This window comes from Pseudophryne corroboree, chromosome 10 (assembly GCF_028390025.1).
Source record: "Pseudophryne corroboree isolate aPseCor3 chromosome 10, aPseCor3.hap2, whole genome shotgun sequence".
Classification (NCBI taxonomy): domain Eukaryota; kingdom Metazoa; phylum Chordata; class Amphibia; order Anura; family Myobatrachidae; genus Pseudophryne; species Pseudophryne corroboree.
The window spans coordinates 231697328-231718061 of NC_086453.1; the positions used below are offsets into that span (position 1 = coordinate 231697328).

General features: G+C 42.8%; 1 protein-coding gene across 8 annotated transcripts in view; it reads left to right on the top strand.

The window, feature by feature from the left end:
* The window catches only part of AGRN (agrin), a 709575-nt gene that overhangs the window by 319470 nt on the left and 369371 nt on the right, over positions 1-20734 (top strand). For 4 of the 8 annotated variants that reach the window (XM_063943138.1, XM_063943142.1, XM_063943139.1 and 1 more), the window contains exon 3: positions 10940-10957. The exons of the other annotated variants lie outside the window; for them this stretch is intronic. In XM_063943138.1, the coding sequence (XP_063799208.1) occupies positions 10940-10957 (18 nt within the window). The remainder of the gene's footprint in view (positions 1-10939; positions 10958-20734) is intronic. 8 annotated transcript variants of the gene reach the window in all.

Genomic DNA, 20734 nt, shown 5'->3' on the forward strand with positions numbered 1-20734 from the left:
CCTCAGTTTCTCCCAAAAGGTGGTCTCAGCTTTTCACTTGAACCAACCTATTGTGGTGCCTGCGGCTACTAGGGACTTGGAGGATTCCAAATTGCTGGACGTAGTCAGGGCCCTAAAAATTTATATTTCCAGGACGGCTGGAGTCAGAAAGACTGACTCGCTGTTTATCCTGTATGCACCCACCAAGCTGGGTGCTCCTGCTTCTAAGCAGTCTATTGCGCGCTGGATTTGTAGCACTATTCAGCTCGCGCATTCTGCGGTAGGCTTACCGCAGCCTAAATCTGTAAAAGCCCATTCCACACGGAAGGTGGGCTCATCTTGGGCGGCTGCCCGAGGGGTCTCGGCTTTACAACTTTGCCGAGCAGCTACTTGGTCGGGGGCAAACACGTTTGCAAAATTCTACAAATTTGATACCCTGGCTGAGGAGGACCTGGAATTCTCTCATTCGGTGCTGCAGAGTCATCCGCACTCTCCCGCCCGTTTGGGAGCTTTGGTATAATCCCCATGGTCCTTACGGAGTCCCCAGCATCCACTAGGACGTCAGAGAAAATAAGAATTTACTCACCGGTAATTCTATTTCTCGTAGTCCGTAGTGGATGCTGGGCGCCCATCCCAAGTGCGGATTGTCTGCAATACTTGTACATAGTTATTGTTACAAAAATCGGGTTTTTGTTGTGAGCCATCTCTTCAGAGGCTCCATTTGTTATCATACTGTTAACCGGTGTTCCTATCACGTGTTATATGGTGTGATTGGTGTGGCTGGTATGAGTCTTACCCGGGATTCAAAAATCCTTCCTTATTGTGTCAGCTCTTCCGGGCACAGTTCCTAACTGAGGCTTGGAGGAGGGTCATAGGGGGAGGAGCCAGTGCACACCAGATAGTCCTAAATCTTTCTTTAGATGTGCCCAGTCTCCTGCGGAGCCGTCTATTCCCCATGGTCCTTACGGAGTCCCCAGCATCCACTACGGACTACGAGAAATAGAATTACCGGTGAGTAAATTCTTATTTTTTCAGTGGATGTCCATTGACATCAGATATTTAATTGAAACTTCCTCCTCCAACTAGCAGAACAGCAGGGATCGCACCCCACCATGGCCTTGGCGCCTCTGTAACAGATCATTCAGTTGGCGTTCTTATCACATGATATGTCAGCGCTGGCCGTTGCAGTTATCTCTCCTAGACATTGGATCCTGCTGTTCTGCCAGCTGGGGGTTCACAATTATGTATTTTATACAGGTGGCCATCCCCTGCAAGTGCTGTAATTCATGGAATGTAAATGTGTTGAATAGCTGATGTATTCGCTAGGCTGGATCACAAACTGTTAAAATGACACAAGCAGCAGACTTGGCTACAGAAACCATCTCAAGGTTTAATTAAGCATAAGGGGAAGCGAGAAATCCCTCCCAACAATTGTGGCTAACATGCTGCTAGGAGAGAGGCCTCCGGTCCTCAGGAGACGCATGAGATTAAACTGATCTTTTACAGTGAGGCGACTGACAGATACCTTCAATATGGAATGTGGAGATCAACAAGCTCTGAGAGTAAGGAATTCCAGCATCTGCTTCTCCAAACCATAAAAATGTTGAAATGATTAATATGTTTGTTATACTGCACAGTCTCTAATTTCCAGGGACAGTACAATGGGGGTCATTCCGAGTTGATCGCTAGCTGAAAATGTTCGCTGCGCAGCGATGAAGCAAAAAAACTGCACTTCTGCGCATGCGCGACATACTTTCACAACGGCCGATGCAGTTTTACAGGTCTAGCGAAGCTTTTCAGTCGCAATGCCAGCCGCAGAGTGATTGACATGAAGTGGGCGTTTCTGGGTGTCAATTGACCGTTTTCAGGGAGTGTTTGAAAAAACGCAGGCGTGGTTGGGAGAACGCAGGGCGTGTTTGTGACATCAAATCCGGAACTGAACAGTCTGAAGTCATTGCAAGCTAAGAGTAGGTCTGGAGCTACTCTGAAACGGCACATTTTATTTTTCGTAGCCGCTCTGCGATCCTTTCGTTCGCATTTCTGCTAAGCTAAAATACACTCTCAGAAGGCGGCGGCTCAGCGTTTGCACAGCTGCTAAAAACCTAGCGAAGAACAACTCGGAATGACCCCCAATGTCTTAAAGGAGACCCCGCCCCTGGCGCATTTACAGTGTGTGCAGTATGTGCGATGCACGCCGAACTAAAATCATCAAATAATTTCCAGCGGCACTTTGCCAGTGCACCTAAGCCTAGCACTTGGAACACTACTAACTCCATCTTTTTACGGAGTATAATTATAATATACTATTTTCATACATTTTTTTTGTTCATCTTCACTAAATACTAATGCTTAAAGCATAAGAGAATAACAAAGTATTCTAAGAAATGCACAAAAGGGCATGTTTCTGTACAGCTGGCCCGGAACAGAAAGCAGGGACTGTCCTTTAATTTTTTATTTTTTTTTAACCAAAATAATCAAATTACCAAAGAGGACATTTAATATTAGTGTAAATAGATGGATGTCGTAAATGTAACAGCTCCGTATAAAACTCATCTAAACAATATAGGATTCCCAGGTGCAAATTAATATTTAGGAAGCAATTCAATTCTTGGTGATGTGACATCACTCCTAGGGGGTACTTCAGACTGCATCGCTGTAGCGGCAGCGATCACAGTCTGATATTTTTTTTTTTTTGCGTGTGCGCACCCACGGGTGCCCAGTGAGATGCTAAAAGCATTTCTGGGCTGCAATCGCTTCTGCCTGATTGACAGGCAGGGCGGGAGGGGGCGTGCCAACGGCGTTTAACGCAGTTGGCGGGTTACGGCCTGGACAACGGAGGCATGTCTGGACCGTTGGGGGGGGAAGGTGGGCCGCGGTGGCTGCTTGACTTTACACGCAGCCGTTGCGACCCGGGATGCGACGGGTAGTTCCCTGCCAGAGCGCAGGAGCTGCGCAGGCAAGGGCCTACTTGCCGGGTGCAAAAGCATTGCCGCCGTGCGATGCTTTTGCACCAGTGCGGGGCGTGGTAGAGCCAGACATGCAGGACAGAATAGCCCTGTGCTGGGCGACCCCCCGCATGTCTGAGAAAATGATCGTAGATGTGCTAAATTTAGCACATCTACGATCAGATCTGAATTTAGTCCCATAGAGCCATACAACTGTTCAACTGTTAAGATACCTCTCTGACTCGTCCTTTTCATTGGATTGCTCTCCAAGCTTTCCCTAACCCCATCTCATCTTTTTCTTTATTTTGTTTTGTTCCATGTCTGTTTTTGTGGGATTTATGCCAATAAATTCTTCCTATTGTTTTCGTGCTTTTTCCTCATGATTCTTAATAATAACTTCAAGAGGATATAAATGCGTTTACATTTTAATTAATTAGGAGTAATTTATATAATTGGAATCTGCAAAAAAACCCGATGAGGACAGCGCTTGACATGGGGTGCAAATAATACATTGCAAGGAAATGGTAAATGGCTTCATAAAATGTAATAACATTTAATTGATATTAAAAAAAACAGTAGCACAAAGTAACATGCAAAAAAATATTGACATGTACCATAAATAGGAAATTAAATGGTAGAGCGATAAATAAATGGACCAATAATAGATCATTAGTTCAAGCAAACCGTTTCTGATGGACCAGTGGTATATAGCAATATAGTCAATGCAATCTCATGCAGTGGGTTCTGCATCCAGATATTTGCCTTTATTTATCAATAAGTGATACATTTCACTGTGAGTGATAAATTTCACCAGCCAATCCTAACTGTCATTTTTCAAACACAGCCTGTAACATGGAAGTTAGGAGCTGATTGGCTGGTGCAATTTATCACTCAAAGTGACATTTATCACTCATTGATAAATAAGGGCAATTGTAAAACAAAACAAAAAAACTAAAACTAATAGCATCGGAAATAGTCAAACACACAAAGGACTAAAATACACAATAGGACACTAGGTGAATATGATTATCTGTTGGAAAACAGACTTGCTGTAAATATATCAAATGCGGACAGGTTAGAAATTATTACATATCATCACTCATTACCGGCAACGTTGCCCTTCAAACCGGTTATACAGTATGCTGTGATTTCCAATCCCTAAATCAAATGTGGTTTAAGAGAGTCCGTGACCATATTGGATGGGGGGTGGGGGATGTCATATGCACCTAGGGATGTTTGGGACAAGGTTAAGTCGCAAATTGCAGCTTGATGAGCTTCCTGCACGATATATTGAGATCGTCAGTACGTTTATCCGTTAAGTAGGACAGTAATGGGGGTTATGTGTACAGCTGGTCTTGTTCCCCAGGCATTGACCATCACTTCAAAAGCATAGTTATTAATATACAGTATATGCACAGTTAGATTGTATTTTACCATTAATAAGCCAAGGTTAATTCATAATGGCAGGTGCAATTCCGCACCACTCCACCACTGGATTTATTTGCGAAATGGAATAAACAAATTATAGTGGACTAATTACTTTGAATGAGTCATGTAAGTGGCCATGGATTGTGCTGTGGAGACGTAGGCAGCTTCCAGTTGTCTTAGTAGTTGTTCTATGGATTTCCCTTTGTGATCTCTGGCTTGCCTGTTGTGCACAAGGGTGCATCAGCTTGGAGAGCTAGCTTTTGGGGTTCTCTTTATTCATTCTAACATTTTTATTGCAATCAACTATGGTTTGGTATAATTTTTGAGGTATTGATTAAATATTATTGTCGCAGACTTTACAGTTTTAATTCAGCAAATCCGTTCCCGCTAAATCTTCCACTCTGTCAGCCTCTCATATTTCCACTTCAGCTGATTCATCTCTGTTTACCTTTCTTTTACTGCGTAATCTTAGCCTCTGCACTCCATTCTCTTCTGGTTCACTGCTGGCAATGCACTCATTGATTCTACTCTCTAATGCATTAGTAATGCATTTTACATTGATCTTCACATGAGTTGACAGTAAAAGTAGACACAGGTGGAAAACAAGTTAGTTACCCACAGATTCCAAACTCCTCTTATATACTGCCGTAATGTGTACGTCGGCTGAACTCCCAGATCCTGCAAACCAAGCTCACGTGAAAAAAAGAAATGTAAAACTATTTGTGGACACCTCAGGGTGATTTCCATGACGCACTTTCTGTTCATTTTGGCAGAAGTTCATTTTGTATATTTTGAGCGTATGTATAATTTGTAGGAGCAAGAAAGGCACACACTAGAGGATGTGTACCCAGCATGATATCGGCGGCGACAGGCCCAGCGGGGGTGCTAGCATCAGAGGGGGTATGGAGGGGGTGAGGGGGGCTTGCTGTATCTGACAGCATGGTCCTCGCTGGCAATGTCGTCCGTCAGCCTGCATGCAGTCCGTTGGAGGATGTCGTAGAGGATGTGTGCGAGCGCGCATCAGCTTTGCATAGTGCATAGACACTTGATGATTTTAAATGATATGTCGTTACGGAATGTCTGAATCATCCATATCGCTTAAAATATCATATAGTGTGTAGGCACCTTAGCATTCAAGATTTAATACTGTTGCCAGGTCCTAATACATTACAAGAAAATCCAGAGACCTATACTTATATATATGTATTATTGTGTGTGTATGTGTATATATGTGTGTATGTGTATATATGTGTGTGTGTGTATGTATGTGTGTATATATATATATATATATATATATATATATATATGTGTGTGTATATGTATATATGTGTGTATATATATATATATTTACATACAGACTGCAATTTTGACCGGCATTCCACATGAATCTAGTAGCACCTGGGTGCCCTCCGACGGACCAGTGAGGAAGTATGCAGGGTATAGGAAGTTCGGGCGGCACACAGCTTTTAAAAAATAAGTACACAGCTACAACAGCATGATTTCAACATTTCAGGTGCACCTTTAATAGCACCTTTTCTTGCTGACGAAAAGTGCTTTTAAAGGTACACCTGAAACATTGAAATTATGCTGTAGTAGCTGTGTACTTATTTTTTAAAAGCCATAGAGTGCCGCCCAAACTTCCTATATAATATATATATATATATATATATATATATATGTATATATACCGTATATGTATATATATATGTATATATATATATATAAATATATAATATTAATCCAAAATATGTATTTGTGAATACAAAAATAATTGAGAGAGGATTACGAGGGTTTACTTGTCCATATAATCCGCCAGGCCTGAATCACATATAACAGCCAAATATACAGTATATTTACAATATCTTTTTGTGGCAAGTGCATTTACTTGTGATTTTGTGGCCAACTACCACTGACACACCCCTTCTGTCACAGGACATGGCGATGACCATTTCAATTTATATGGACTGTTTCCTGTAGCAATGTAAATCAGTTGTTTTGAGTGAGGCATGTGGTAGTTTGGAAATGTTACAGGGACATATATGAACTGTGCAGAGAAGTGTACTGGATGCTGGCACGCATGGGCGTAAGTATAGTGGGTGCAAAGGGTGCCATTGCTATGGGGCCCAGAGGCTTAGGAAGGCCAGGACCCTAGTTATAAAGTTGCATACCAGTTTTCCAGATTTTCCTGCTAATGTATCAGCCACAGCTTTTTCCCAATACATGTTCATTTGTGTTCCGTATACATACTCAGGGGCAGATGTACTAAGCCATGGAGAGAGACAAAGTGGACGGAGATAAAGTACCAACCAGTCAGCTCCTAACTACCATGTCACAGGCTTGGTTTGCAAAATGTCAGTTAGGAGCTGATTGGCTGGTACTTTAATCTCCAGCGACTTTAGCTCCATCCAAGTGTTAGTAAATAGACCCCTTAATCTCCGTGCACTTTATCTCCACCTGAGGCTTAGTAAATAGACCCCTGGGTCTGATCCATTGCCAAACCTGAGTTGTGTGACATTAAATTTTCAGTAAGAGGAGTGTGTAGTGGATGTTATATAGGTAAGGGGCACTGTAATGTGGCATAATTTGAACTGGAGGTCCCTGTAATGTGGCATAATATGAACTGGGGTTCTGTAATGTGGCATCATTTGCACTGATGGGCAGTGTAATGTGGCATAATATGATCTGGGAACACTGTATGTAATAATGTGATTTGTGGCTACTGTGTGGTATAATGTGTACTGGCAGCCACTTAGTGTGACATCATCTAAAAAAACTACTATGGTTCATAAAATAAACTAGGGCACTAGTATGGGGGGGTTGTATTCATGTGACCGGCGGTCAGGAGATCAACGGTCACATGACCTCCACCAACATCCCGCCCCCCTCATCCCGTTGGTCGGCATGCCGACCAACAGGGACTATTTCCACTCGTGTGCGTCCACGACACCCATACCACCAAGCCCGCAGCATGGTGAGTGCAGCGAGCCTGCAAGGGGGTTGCTGTACTCGCCCCTCCCCGCCGGGAGACGGGCGTCGGTATGCTGACCGGCGGTCTCCTGACCATCGGTCAGCCATACTACACCCAGTATGGGGCATAATATTAACTAGGGCACTACCATGGTTCAGAAAATGAACTAGGGCATTATTATGGGGCATAAAATAAATAACCACTGTGGAGAGGTGTCTCTGGAAGCATTGGGGCAGGCATCCCTTCAAAATGTTGCTATGTGGCCCACAAAGTTCTGGTTATGCCTCTGCCCACACACCAAGGAGAGAGGCGAGCCATTGTCTGTTTATTGAAGCTGACTGTCTATGGGTTCACTATAAAGCTGCGACCTATCACTAATTCCTAGTGATCTGTTAGGCCACGTTTTCATTAATATTAGTCTAGGCCACAAAATGGCTGCCGTCACTGGGTGCAGATGGTGCATACACTTTAGTATCCTTGTGCAAACAACAGAGGAGCCTCATTTCTATAAAGAAACTTGCACCTAATGGTTTTCACAGCTATAGATGGCCACTGTACAGGTGGTATTTGTGGTGGAATAATACTTGTCTTTTCTTTGCGTATTTTTTCCATATTCCTAATATACGAGTGTTGCTTGAATTATCTTAGAGGTAGTTTTACGTGCCCGTAATCCCCAACCACTCAGTTACAGTAGCTGTATGTTCCAGTTTCCCTGTTGAATATGGGTTTGAATTGGCAGAAGTGGCTGTGTAAGTGTTCCTTGAGTATAATTGTAAAGCACTCAGAAATTGAAAAGTACCATATAACATTGCAATTATAAAAGTGTCACAGTGGAATATTGAGTATTTATTGAAGACATCTTGTGTCAACTGTTATTCATGTTCTCGAGATGTGTTTCTTCCATTTTCTCAGCAGCTCAGGACTAATGTAAGAGAGCTTTGTAATATGCCAGTCATAAAGGGCATCGGTGTTAAAGAGCAAAACTAAATAGATTTCACCTTTATTATTCCCATCACATATGGTACTGCGGTGTATACCTGTGTGTGAGTGCTCAGGATATACTGTTTTATAGCAGGACAGAGTACAGAATAAAAATACACACCTAACACCTACAAATGTAGTGGAGTGTATGGCGGGCCCACCAGATAGCCTTACTATGGGGCCATTGTTGACAACTTTTGCGTTACCCACATACACCATAATATAACCAAGAGAGATGGTAGCAGGATCATTTGAGAGGAGATTTAGGGTACTATTGACTAAGCATTGGATGGAGGTAAAGTAGACAGAAATAAAGTTCCAGCCAATCCGCTCCTGTCATTTTTCAAACCCAGCCTGTAACATGGCAGTTATGAGCTGATTGGCTGGAACTTTATCTCTATCCACTTTATCTCCAGCCAAGGCTTAAGGGGGGTGCTCACGGAGCGATATTCCAAGCAATCTGACAAGATTGCTTAGAATTTGAGCATTATCGCTCCGTGTGTACCCCCTGCAGCGATAGCGATGCACAGCCCCGCGCATCACTATCGCTGGTGCTAGATTGGCCAATCTAGCGGGTCGCTCACTTCACCAGCTGGGTAAAATGAGCCCCCCCGTCTCCCCCCGCACGCTCAGCACAGATCGCGCTGTGCTGAGCGGCGGGAGAGATGTGTACTGAGCGGTTCGCTCAGCACACATCTCTCCCGCATCGACCCGTCTATATAGGCCTTAAGTGAATAGACCCCTTAGGTTGTTCTGTAAGTCACCATGTGCTAGGCATATTCAGTGGATTGCTAAGGTTTGTTAAACTTGAAAAACAGCAAAGTTTGGCTGCCACATCTTTTAAACTCTACCACCTGAATGAGGGGTAAGCACTGCATCGCCCACCCATAGAAAAATGTCAGGGTGTGCTACCAAGCTCTTTATGCAAATCTTACATGCAGCCAGATGCCTGTTAGCTACACATCGGAAACGCTCAGCCCCACATTCCCGCCAACAGCTCTTGAGTAAAATGTGGTACTTTGCAGCCATGGAGAAAGTATCTGATTATTTACATAATGCCTCTCCTAAACTCATCCAGGGAGTTTATTTACTAATGTTCCATTTTCAGTTTTGAGGGATTTGGCATTTGATTTCCATTCGATTTTAACTTTGGAGATTTTCTAATGACAAAATCGAATGGTAAATCGAACATAAAACCGAATTCCACTCAAAAATCGAATTTCTGCAAAACATCAGTGTTTTACCATAGTCAAATATAGGATCCCTTCATTTACTAACATTCGGTTTGCAAATTGAATGCAAATCGATCTCAAAATCAAACTTCAAATCCCCAAATGCATAGAATAATAAGATGCAAGAGATTTGAGCTTCTACAAAAAATTCTGTTGGTAGGTAGCAAGAAGTTTTGTTACTAACAACTGACTAGGGAGGTAATTCAGAGTTGATCGCAGCAGCAAAATTGTTGGCAGTTGGGCAAAATCGTGCACTGCGGGGGGGGGGGGGGGGGATCAGATATAACAGAGAGTTAGATTTGGGTGGGTTATTTTGTTTCTATGCCGGGTAAATACTGGCTGCTTTATTTTTACACTGCAATTTAGATTTCAGTTTGAACACACCCCACCCAAAACTAACTCTCTCTGCACATGTTATATCTGCCCCCCCCCCCCCCCGCAGTGCACATGGTTTTGCCCAACTACTAACAAATTTGCTGCTGCGATCAACTCTGAATTACCCCCTATGTGAGCACAGAAAGTGGAAGGCAAATCAGAGCCACACATCTTGCCAACTATTTCAGCTGTAGGTATTTTTATTTTTTTACCGTTAAATAACACAAAATTACATTTTACAGTTAGGTGTTTATGTATAAAACCGTGTAAAGACAGATTTTTTGATAATGTTTTAATTTTGTATGGCCCAAAATAATCACTTTAAACTTATATGCTTATCTAAAATTAAACAACAATCATTAGTTTTGTATGGTTAGGAAAACAAAATAACTCCCTTTCACATTCACTTTTAGTTTGCTAGAGTGTGCACAAGTGTTTCCAATTGTTCCCCCTGTTAATTAGAGTGCATGTGATACATTTGGACCAATTGGAAGGAATGAGGAAGTTGAGTTCGATTTGGCAGGTGATTTCATGTTCATTTTCAAAAAGGTATTCCAAAACTGAACTCCAAAAACCCTTGTTAAAATCAACCAAAATTTGAAAATCGAATGCACAATCGAATATTAGTAAATGAGTGATTTTTTTTTTTTTTTACTGATTTTGCAGTTCGATTAGAAACAATTTCAGTTGATTTTGTTGATTTAGCATATTTGCTTGGTTTGTCTATAATAGCTGTACACTCCACGTAGGGCTTCCTTTGGGCTTTTCAGACCTTTTCTTTTCATAATTATTTTAGGGCCTCTACTACTATTTTCTTTTAAAAGCTTTTTCACTTCTCTCTGCTAATGTATACTGGGAACCTGGATAAGGCTTCCTTCCTTCTGATATGTCATCATTAATCACTGTTAATGCAAATGTTATTGATAGGAGTTTAAAAATATTTTGGGATTACATATGCACTTATATTGTATAGGTGACATTGTTATATATGAGTAAATAATTACACATTACTTTTTTTTTTTTTAACAAAGCTGCAGTGGAAAGTCAAGGTAAGACTGACCAATGTATTTCATTTGAATGATTCATTCATATCTGTTGTCATTTAATATCTAATTCCGGGTACGTAATTCAGGCTACTGCCAATATTGACTATACGATTTCCCTTGAACTGGCCGGAGGCATGAACCTCCAATAGAGTCAATATTGGCCTGTCTGCACAGTCTGTTTCTCCTTGTGATGCATATCCCGTGGGACCGCGCATCAGCATTGCGAGGTGTTTCCACACGGTGTGATATGCACTATGTTTTATATCGTACTGTGTTAATATCGCTCACTTGTTCTAGAGCAGAGCTGGCCAAACCAGTCCTCGAGATCTACCAACAGTTCACATTTTCCAGACCACCTAGCTGGTGCACAGATGTAGTCATTACTAATTAAGATGTGCTGCATTCATTCCTAACTGACAATTCTACAGATCTCCAGGAGGCCTGGAAAACATGAACTGGTGGTTGATCTTGGGGACCGGTTTGTCCAGCTCTGTTCTAGAGGATGCAGAGAATAAGTTGGTTCCAGGGCTCTGGGTCTGTGTATTATTAGGGTGAGAAGACCTACCTCTAGGCAGGAAGGGTAGTAAGAGTAGACTGGTCTCACCAGCAATAACATCCAAGGATCACACTGTTATAACAGAGTTTAATGGTAAATTGTATCAATAAATGATTTGTAGCGGCAATAGAAAATTTGCCTTATCGCAGCATTTTAATAAACAGACCCCACATTGTGGAGCACAGCGGGGCACACACCGTCCTCTTTAGCATGTTACAGACCTCACCCCCTGTGTGACAGCAGAGATGTATCCGTTTGATCACCCCTCGCACTTATGGAAGGTTATGTTGCTTCCGCAGCTAACACTGTGACAGGCCATGTTTCAGTAATTTTAATTCAGTGTGGTTTTTCTCTAGTAAAAGTATATACTGATAAATGGTAAGTTCTCCTACTGTGGGCGGTTATCATGTATTCCTACAGTAACATGTGAGCAGCATAATGTAAAGCTGGTGGTGCTGAAACAGCAACGTGCCTTAAAATGCCAAAGGGGAGAATTGGTTGGTTTATTTAGTTAATTAAAGCTATGCGAAGCAAAAAATTAATGGGCGCTTTAAGCACAGTGTAACAAGTTTAATTAGCATCAGCCTGTTGCTGGAAAAAGCAATAATTCATAAAGGGTTAAATAATCTTATTTATGATCTGCCCTGATGGCATGACGTTTTCCATTAATTAAATGCATTCTGCAAAGGCAGAGAAGAATGATGCTGCTGAGTCCATACATCTCTGTCACCGCGTCCTTCCCATAAAACGCCATGACACATTCCATACGTAATATAGGGGTTATGAGTGTGGTATATACCAACACTTGTTAGAGCGTAGTGCAATAAGTCTAAACTAAATGGAGGCAGACATGCCCTCACCAAACACAGTGGACATCAATAAATCTTGGTCTGTGTACTTATATGTACATTCTGGTATAATTTGCGCATATAAAACCTATTTGCTTATAACCTAAATAACGGTGTCTCAGACAAAATAGAAAAGTACCCCTATCTATATGGCATGATAATAATACAACTTATTACACTCAAAACATGCAGTACTCATGCACGGCACCGGATATGATCATACTGTATACACAATTTAGGACATTGGGTAGTCCAGTATAAGTAAGAACACGGGGCTTAATTCAGACCTGATCGTAGATGTGATAAATTTAGCACATCTACGATCAGTTTCACTGACATGCAGGGGGGATGCCCAGCACAGGGCTAGTCCGCCCCGCATATCTGGCTCTGCCCCCCCCCCCCCCCCCCCCTCCCCGCACAGGTACAAAAGGATTGCACGCCGGCGATGCTTTTGTACCTGAGGAGTAGCTCCCTGCCAGCGCAGCTACTGCGCGCTGGCAGGGAGCTACTCATCACTTTGTGGGTCGCAGCGGCTGCGTGTGACGTCACCCAGCCACCAAGGTCCGCCCCCTGCACGGTCCGGGCACGCCTGCTTTGCCTGGACTGTGCCCCCAAAACAGCGGGCAACGCCGCCGGTCCGCCCAGCGACCGCCTCTGCCTGTCAATCAGGCAGAGGCGATCACCGGGCAGAGATACCGATCGCATCTCTGGCATGTGCCGACGCATGCGCAGTTCAGATCTCATCGCCCACTGTGCGGAAACACACAGCAGCGATCAGGTCTGAATTATGCCCATGGAATGTAGACACAAGCCAGAGGCAGGCTATGGGACATCTGCTGATATGTCACATCACTATCTATGCCAGTTATTGCCAGTTCTGCATCAGTGACACTGCCTGCCGCAATCATGTCTGTGTCCACTCTCATATCTTCATCTGGGACATCACAGGCTTCTGACATCTTAAACAATGAAATATGGGACACACTCCAGCAGTGCTGTTACTCCTGTCACAAGGCAGCAAACAATGACCAGAGCTCATTCTGAAAGGGAGGCAGCGCCAGTGCTAGGTGCCTGTAACAGCGTTTCATAACCAAGAAATGTGCCAAAGAGAGAAGCCACAATGACTGCTTTGTCTCACATGGAAAGTCATATAATAAACACTGGAGAGTGGTAGTTCCTCTCCTTTTGTTTTTTTCCACCGTTCCTATAACCATGGGGCTGCAAGGGTAGGTTCCGTGTCTCAAACTGCGAAAAGCTCATAGTGCCACCTGAGTTTGCTGCAGATCCTCCCCGGCAGACAGATCATCTAGCTCCTGTGCGTCCCCTTCTGCCTCCACATGCGCAATATGGGAATAAAGAAAGGGAGTCATGAAGACTTTCGCCGGAGGCAGTATTCTGTCACTGGCACAGGCTATTCATGGCTTTGCAGAGGGGACCTGATTTCTCTATGCTGGGGGCTGTGGGTAGGTCTATTTTGATCAGTTGTCAGGGTAAAATGTTCTATATTGCTGCAATAAACAACAATGCAGAATATTATAAGTAGACTTCTTATTATTACACTTTAACCTTTAGTGGTGTAGATAGTTTCTCCAGACTTAAAGAGCTCCGCTTTAAGGTACACTACTACCGACTACACAATACATATGTACAAATCTGTCACTGTATGCAATCAGGAGGCACTCTGTCATTTATACTGCATCCCCTCCCATAGCGATGTGCCCGCACTCAGTATTACCCATATTGTACATAGTGCCAGCTGACAGTAAGATTGGCTATCGGGACTAACAATACTGTACTGCAAATCTGTATGTAGCAAATAAAACAGGGAATTTTGGCTTATTTTGAGCAAACATTTAAGCTTGTAGCCCATCGTGAAAGGACCCCAATTCCAAGTCCCTACACTAGCATATATGCCCAGCACACCATTCCATTGCTGTTCATGTACTCAGATACAGAGGAGGACATCTATACAGGGCAGGCTTGTGAGCCAGACCCTGCTAGGCCTTTTATAGCCTTAATTGCAAGCTGCCATGACAGCACAAGGCAAAAAGCTCTCCAATTGTCTGTGGATAAAAATAAGCTACCAATGCAGTCTGAATGAGAACAGACGTATAGCGCGCTCTGACACACCAGGAGCTGGACAAAATATTTCTAAGTGTTTCTAACATGTCTAAGTGTATCACTCTGAGTTACTATTGGTGCAAATTATACATAGCATGCATCTACCACCAGAAAACCAATCATAAGACTTGTCCTGCTGTGTCTAAAATTTGCTTGAGGGCCTATGAGGAGGTTGGTTCCATGTTACATGTATTCTGGAGCTGGACAACAATACAAACCTTCTGGGCAGAAGTAGGTGACCTGAAAAATTGGGTCATTAATGTGAGGCTCTGCCACCTTAAAATTGACCTCCTTTATCAATGTCCCCTACCGCTTCAGTCCTATGATAGATATGTGACAGGCATTATCCAAATTGCTTCTAGAGATGTAATAGACCAGATTTGGAAAAACCCAGTTTCCCATCTTTCTCTAGAATCATATTCAAAATCCAGAGAGGTTATGCTATGGAAGCACTGCTTCTTCTGTTCTGATGAATGTTGTGATGTATGCTTAATATTTTGGCCATCAATCACCCCTCATCATCCAACTCTTGATTGTGCCAAGACTCAAGGCACTATGTATCACTGCTCCAAAGTGCACACCTTTCTTTCTTCCATATGGTTACTGTAATGGTGGGTACACGCTGCTCGATATATCTGCAGATCAATTGATCTGCAGATATATATAAAGCCGGATCGGGCAGTGTGTTGTGCATACACACTGCCGGATCCGTCTTGACTAATGTCACAAACTGGGCGGGCATTTACATGCGTCCGTCGTCAACCACCGCCGGCTGCTGCAGCATGTGTACAGGCGGTCGGCTGACTGGCCATACACACACAACGATGGTCATTGTGTGCTGCAGGACCAACGCGATATGTCTGTGAACGACTGCGTTCACAGACATATCGTTGGTACACACTGGCCGACGGACCTGCAATATATTGACCGTCCAGTAGAACGACCGATATATCGGCCAGTATATACCCAGCTTAAGCCTTACCTCTATATTGGAAACCTCCCGCTCTCCCCATGTCGTCATCTATTCCATTATTTATGGTTTTGTTCGCTCCCTTTATTGTTTGTTATTATATCAAGCTGTTTTGCAAAGTGTGTATTTTCTTTTCTTTTATTTGTGACAGCAATCTGTGTTAACGCTGTTTAATATAGTTTACCAATCTTAACTGACAGCAGAGTGCGGTGAGTAGAAGGGGCAGTTACAAGCAGCAAAAGAATATTATGTTGATGGTCATATGTGATCTTAGTTTTTCATGCACAGTCATTTATGGATTATGACTAGGTTATGAGTACATAGCCAACTGACAGGACTTACGCTTGGTGGTTAAGAACTACAAAACACTGAACATGTGTGGAATCTTGTTATTGTCCTGGATAGTGGCCTGACACTTAAACATCGGATGTCAGCCACAATCAAATCCTCATTCTTTCATCTGAGGAACATAGCCAGAATCAAGCACTAAGAAGGACATGTACTAAGCAGTGATAAAAGTGGAGAAGTGAGCCAGTGGAGAAGTTGCCCATGGCAATCAATCAGCGTTGACGTAACATTTGTAATTTGCATATTTTAAACGTATACAGAGCAGCTGATTGGTTGGCATGGGCAACTTCTCCACTGGCTCTTTTCTCCACTTTTATCACTGCTTAGTACATGTAACCCTGAATTCCCTCAGATCTGCCTAAAGTCATACATGCATTTGTATCATCACACCTAGACTACTGCAATGCCCTCTACATTGGTCTCCCAGCAAAAGAATTGCACCACTTGCAGATGGTACAACTGCCAGGCTATTAACCAATGAGCCCTGTTCCAGCCATATAACTCCCTTCACTGGCTGCCTATAAAATTGTGACTCGTTTTCAAGATTGGCTTACTCACTTTCAAAGCCTTATATGACCAGGGCCCAAGGTACTTGAATCAGCTTCTGATTCCTTACTGACCCACTCGCTTACTATGATCTATAGATGAAGGATTACTCACAGTACCTAGAATCTCCCTGAATACATCTCTGGGTCCAGCTTTCAACTTTGTGGCGCTGACTCTATGGAACTCTCTTCACCGCACAGTGTGAAAGGCCTCCTCTCTAGAATCCTTCAAAAATAGACTAAAGACTTATCTATTTACTCAAGCTTTTCACTACTATCTACTGTTAAACTTGTTTTGTATTTTGAGCTGTAAAAACAATAGTAAAGCACTTTGAGTCATATTAGGAGAAAAGTGCTATATAAATAAAAAAATTTTTATTATTATTATTATTTTTAGAAGGCTAAATGGAAAGGACCAAAACATTCACTGTTCTGAGAACTTTTCTGTTCTTTCTCGGTTGACTTGCAGTGGTCTGGCTCTACTAAAGAATGGATGACGCTGTCCTAGCCAAGGGATCAAAAACACTGTTATCTCAGTGCTTGTAATGTGCCCCGTCACTCGCCGCCCCCCCCCCCCCTCCCCTTCCAGCCTCCTCATCCTGCGCAGGCAGCATCAAGCAGTTAGAGATTGATTTTATTTTAGCAGCTGGAGCGAGCATTGATCCATTCACAGCTATAATCCATCCTGTGCATAGCCCCGGGCCATTGAGTCTTTTCCTGCTAGCCCTAAAAAGAGCTAAATTAGGGACGCGAGGGTCACGGGTATAGAGCTTCATGCTGCTCCAGCTGTAGAGTGGGGAGCAAGTGTAGAAAGAACATTGTGAAGTATGAAGCTAAGTTTAGAGATAAGAGTTTATCTCTCCATGAAATAAATTACAAACCTAAAACTCTTAGCAATTCTACCATAGAATGTGGCATTTACATTATTAAACTGCTCAACTGTTGTTGTTGTTTTGTTTTTTTTGGCCTTTTTGTTCTCTTACACTGATTTACACAATGGAGCTGATTCAGAATTGCATGCAAGAGTGACTCAGATGTGGCCGCATTACTTGCTCAGAAATAAATGCGGATTCTCCGCCTGTATTCAGAATTAGTTGCATCTATGTGGCTGCACTGCCCCTATCTATCGGCTTGTGGAAGTACCACTCATAGCCATGAGCTCGCATTTACACTAGCCTTATTCTTGGTGCAAGAGTGCCGCATGAAATTAGATGGATCACTGTGTAGGCTCACTCCACCAGCTATTCCGCCTGCATACCCATGACAAGCCCACAGAACACATAGCCGACTCGCAAATGCCTAGCTATACCCACTCAGACACAATGGAGGTTGAGATGGTCATAGGTGCTCATAGTTGGGTATGTCCAGTGTTGGGGCCCTTCAGTGCGGTTGTGAAGTGATGAAGACTGAGAAAAGAAAGCATATAGGCTGGGGAAAGCTGTATCATTTGCGTGTGGTCTGAGGAAGTGGAAAAAGTGGGTGATGGCCATCCTCAGCGCTTCTGATTGGCTGTTAGCAAGTGCTCCGCTGACACTGACAGGTGTACTGTTTGTCACTCAGTCATAGACAGGTACTTGAGAGCATTACAGTTTAAGTGATGCCTTATAGCAAATGCATTTGCACATAAATCAAATGGAGGTGCGACATAAACCAGACGCATATGCTACTTTTGCAGAAATATGCTTTTTTCTGCACATGTTTTCCTTTGTAAATTATTCAGCATCCACCCCTTATGAGTTTGGTTATTTTACTCACTGAATTATTTGTATGTAATACTTTTACCTGTTTGTCTTAGTTGCTTGCTTTATTATGTCTTAACGTTGCTTTCTGATACATTAATGTAATAAAACGTTATAAAAGTAGGACGGGACAGATGTGTCATTTGTTAATTTACATTTATGCAAATATTTTCTCTCACCGTTTATTTTAATTTCACAGTGGGTTTTTGGATTAACAGAGTGTCGTGCACATGAGAGAAAGTGGCATAGCTCTAACCCAGATCCATAATAATGTGTGTTTCTGGTAGATACAGTAGGGGAATTCACTGTCTGTAATAGCCCAAGGGATTAGTAGATTCCCATCACATACAGTAAGAGATTGGCACGCTCCCCATCATTATCTCCACAACTTTATGTGTAGGGCTTCGGATTTAAGCCTCTATGCAGAGCTGGATGTGTTGAAATATTAATGTGTAAATCACTGGAGGAGAGGTTTAAATAACCTATTTTAGTCTTTGTGCTTGCCGTGAATCCACCTGTATGCTAACTTCAGTCAATATCCTCAGCAAATTGATTATCTATAAATGTGGGGTGTTCACAAGGTATCGGAGGAGGGGAAGCTGTGAAACTTTTAGAGATCCTGCTAGTGACACACTAAATCTGTATAATAGAAGGACTCAAGTTTGAGTATGGAATGTACTAAATCCCCTCCCCTCCCAATATAAATAAATGAATGGTTCCCTCTCCTGGTGCCCCTCATTAGCTATATATAGTCTCAGCACTCACATAGTGCATGGACCTCTGTCGATCATCTGCAGCACTGCTGGGCTCTCACCGCAGTAGGGAAGATCCAGAGCATAGTCTTTAAGGATTTTTATTATATATAAAGTATATAATGAGCGGTTTCCATGACAATAGAATGCTTGTGTTTAAAGAGAAGTTGGCAGGTTCAGGAGATCTTCACAGGTGAATTTTCCTTTTGTGATAATTTGCCTTATCTTTAAACACAAACGGCCTAGCTCTCTGAGCACTGACTTCCCGCTTTATATTAAAGTGCATTCCAGGATTTAGGCCTAAAATTGTCCAGGATTCAATCCTGGGATTGGAGCTTCTAATACCGGGGATTTCGGAATTAGAAAGTCCCCTTGTATTTTCAGTACTATGCAGTGTTGAGCATCCTCAGGAAGTTGAGACGTTTCCCAGCTACCTCCTCCTAGCTCCCCATGCCCCCGTCTGTGCGCACTGCACAGCTTGACGTTAAGTCAAAGGTCATGCTGCACAGTCTGGCGCCAGCTGCCCGCACTGCCCGGTCCGCACCTTGCTGCCCACCGCCTGCAGCAAGTGAAACCGCCTGCACTCCCAAAGGATGGTGAGTTAGTTCTGTGGGCTAGGTGGGTCTGGGAAGGAGGGTAGGGGTCCCTGAAGATTTTTTTATTTTAAAATCTTCAACTCAATCCTGGGAATCCCGGGATTGATCTTTTTCAGTCCCGATACCCTGGATTGAAAAATAGGCTCTGGATTGGCCTCCCTAACTGGGACATCAGTGTAAGCCACAATGAAATCACTGGTTCTCAATGTAGAGAGCTAGATGGTGTCGCTTATATATTGGGTCTGCTCACAAAATACTGTATCTGCTTCCATTGTCAGGGTAACACAAAGGGTACCATCTGGGTACTTTAAATGTAGAAAAACAGGATAGCCATTTTCCTAGTTATATCAATGTGAGGGGGGGGGGGGGCAATGAGTCAATTCAATTCACTACAACATTAACAATGCATAAGTGAAATTACAATACAATACACTTATGACTGCAATGTTAAAATGTTAAAATTAACAAGTACAGAAGAAAATAAGCAATTCCGCAACCTACTGGTGTGGCATCCAAGACACTCATAACGTTTCTTGGAAGGCTACAAGAAGAAAAGCGAGTAGCATGGATGACTAGGGTCAGAGATGATTTTATTAGCCTTTGCGATACTCCTCCTAGCAAAAATATCCTCCATTTTAGCAGGGATTGGCCAATAATTCTCTCGGCAGCTTTCACTATTCTTATCTAAAGAGCCATGGTTGGAACACTTGGAATTCCCATACCTCATCGTAATGGCATAAGTCAAAAGACTCTCAATTATGCAGCAGTAGAAGTTCACAAGAGCTGGCTTCGTACACCTGCTACTCAAAGTCTTGGCGAGAATAAAAGGCGTTGCTGAGCCTTCCCACTACAGCAGAAATGTGAGTTATTACTTTGGTAAGACTACTGGGGACAAAAGTGGTCTATTTACTAAACCTTAAATGGTGATAAAGTGGACGGTGATAAAGTACCAGCCAATCAGCTCTTAACTGTCATTTTTCGAACCCAGCCTGTAACATGGCAGTTAGGAGCTGATTGGCTGGTACTTTAGCTCCATCCACTGTATTTCCATTGAAGGCTTAGTAAATAGACCCCAAAGTAAGGGGGTATATTTAATATTATACTGTACTATGTGAAAAACATTTCATGACATTTGACCTCCTTTAATACGTGTTCTCACTTGCACGTCCGGGGAATGGGGGAATAGTCTTCATCAATTGTAATTCTGTCAGAAACCCACCACTCTCAGTAGATTTAAATTGATGTCCACGTTCACTGTTTACCAGTAATTATCTGCGGGAGGCTAATTTGGTACCTATGTATGTA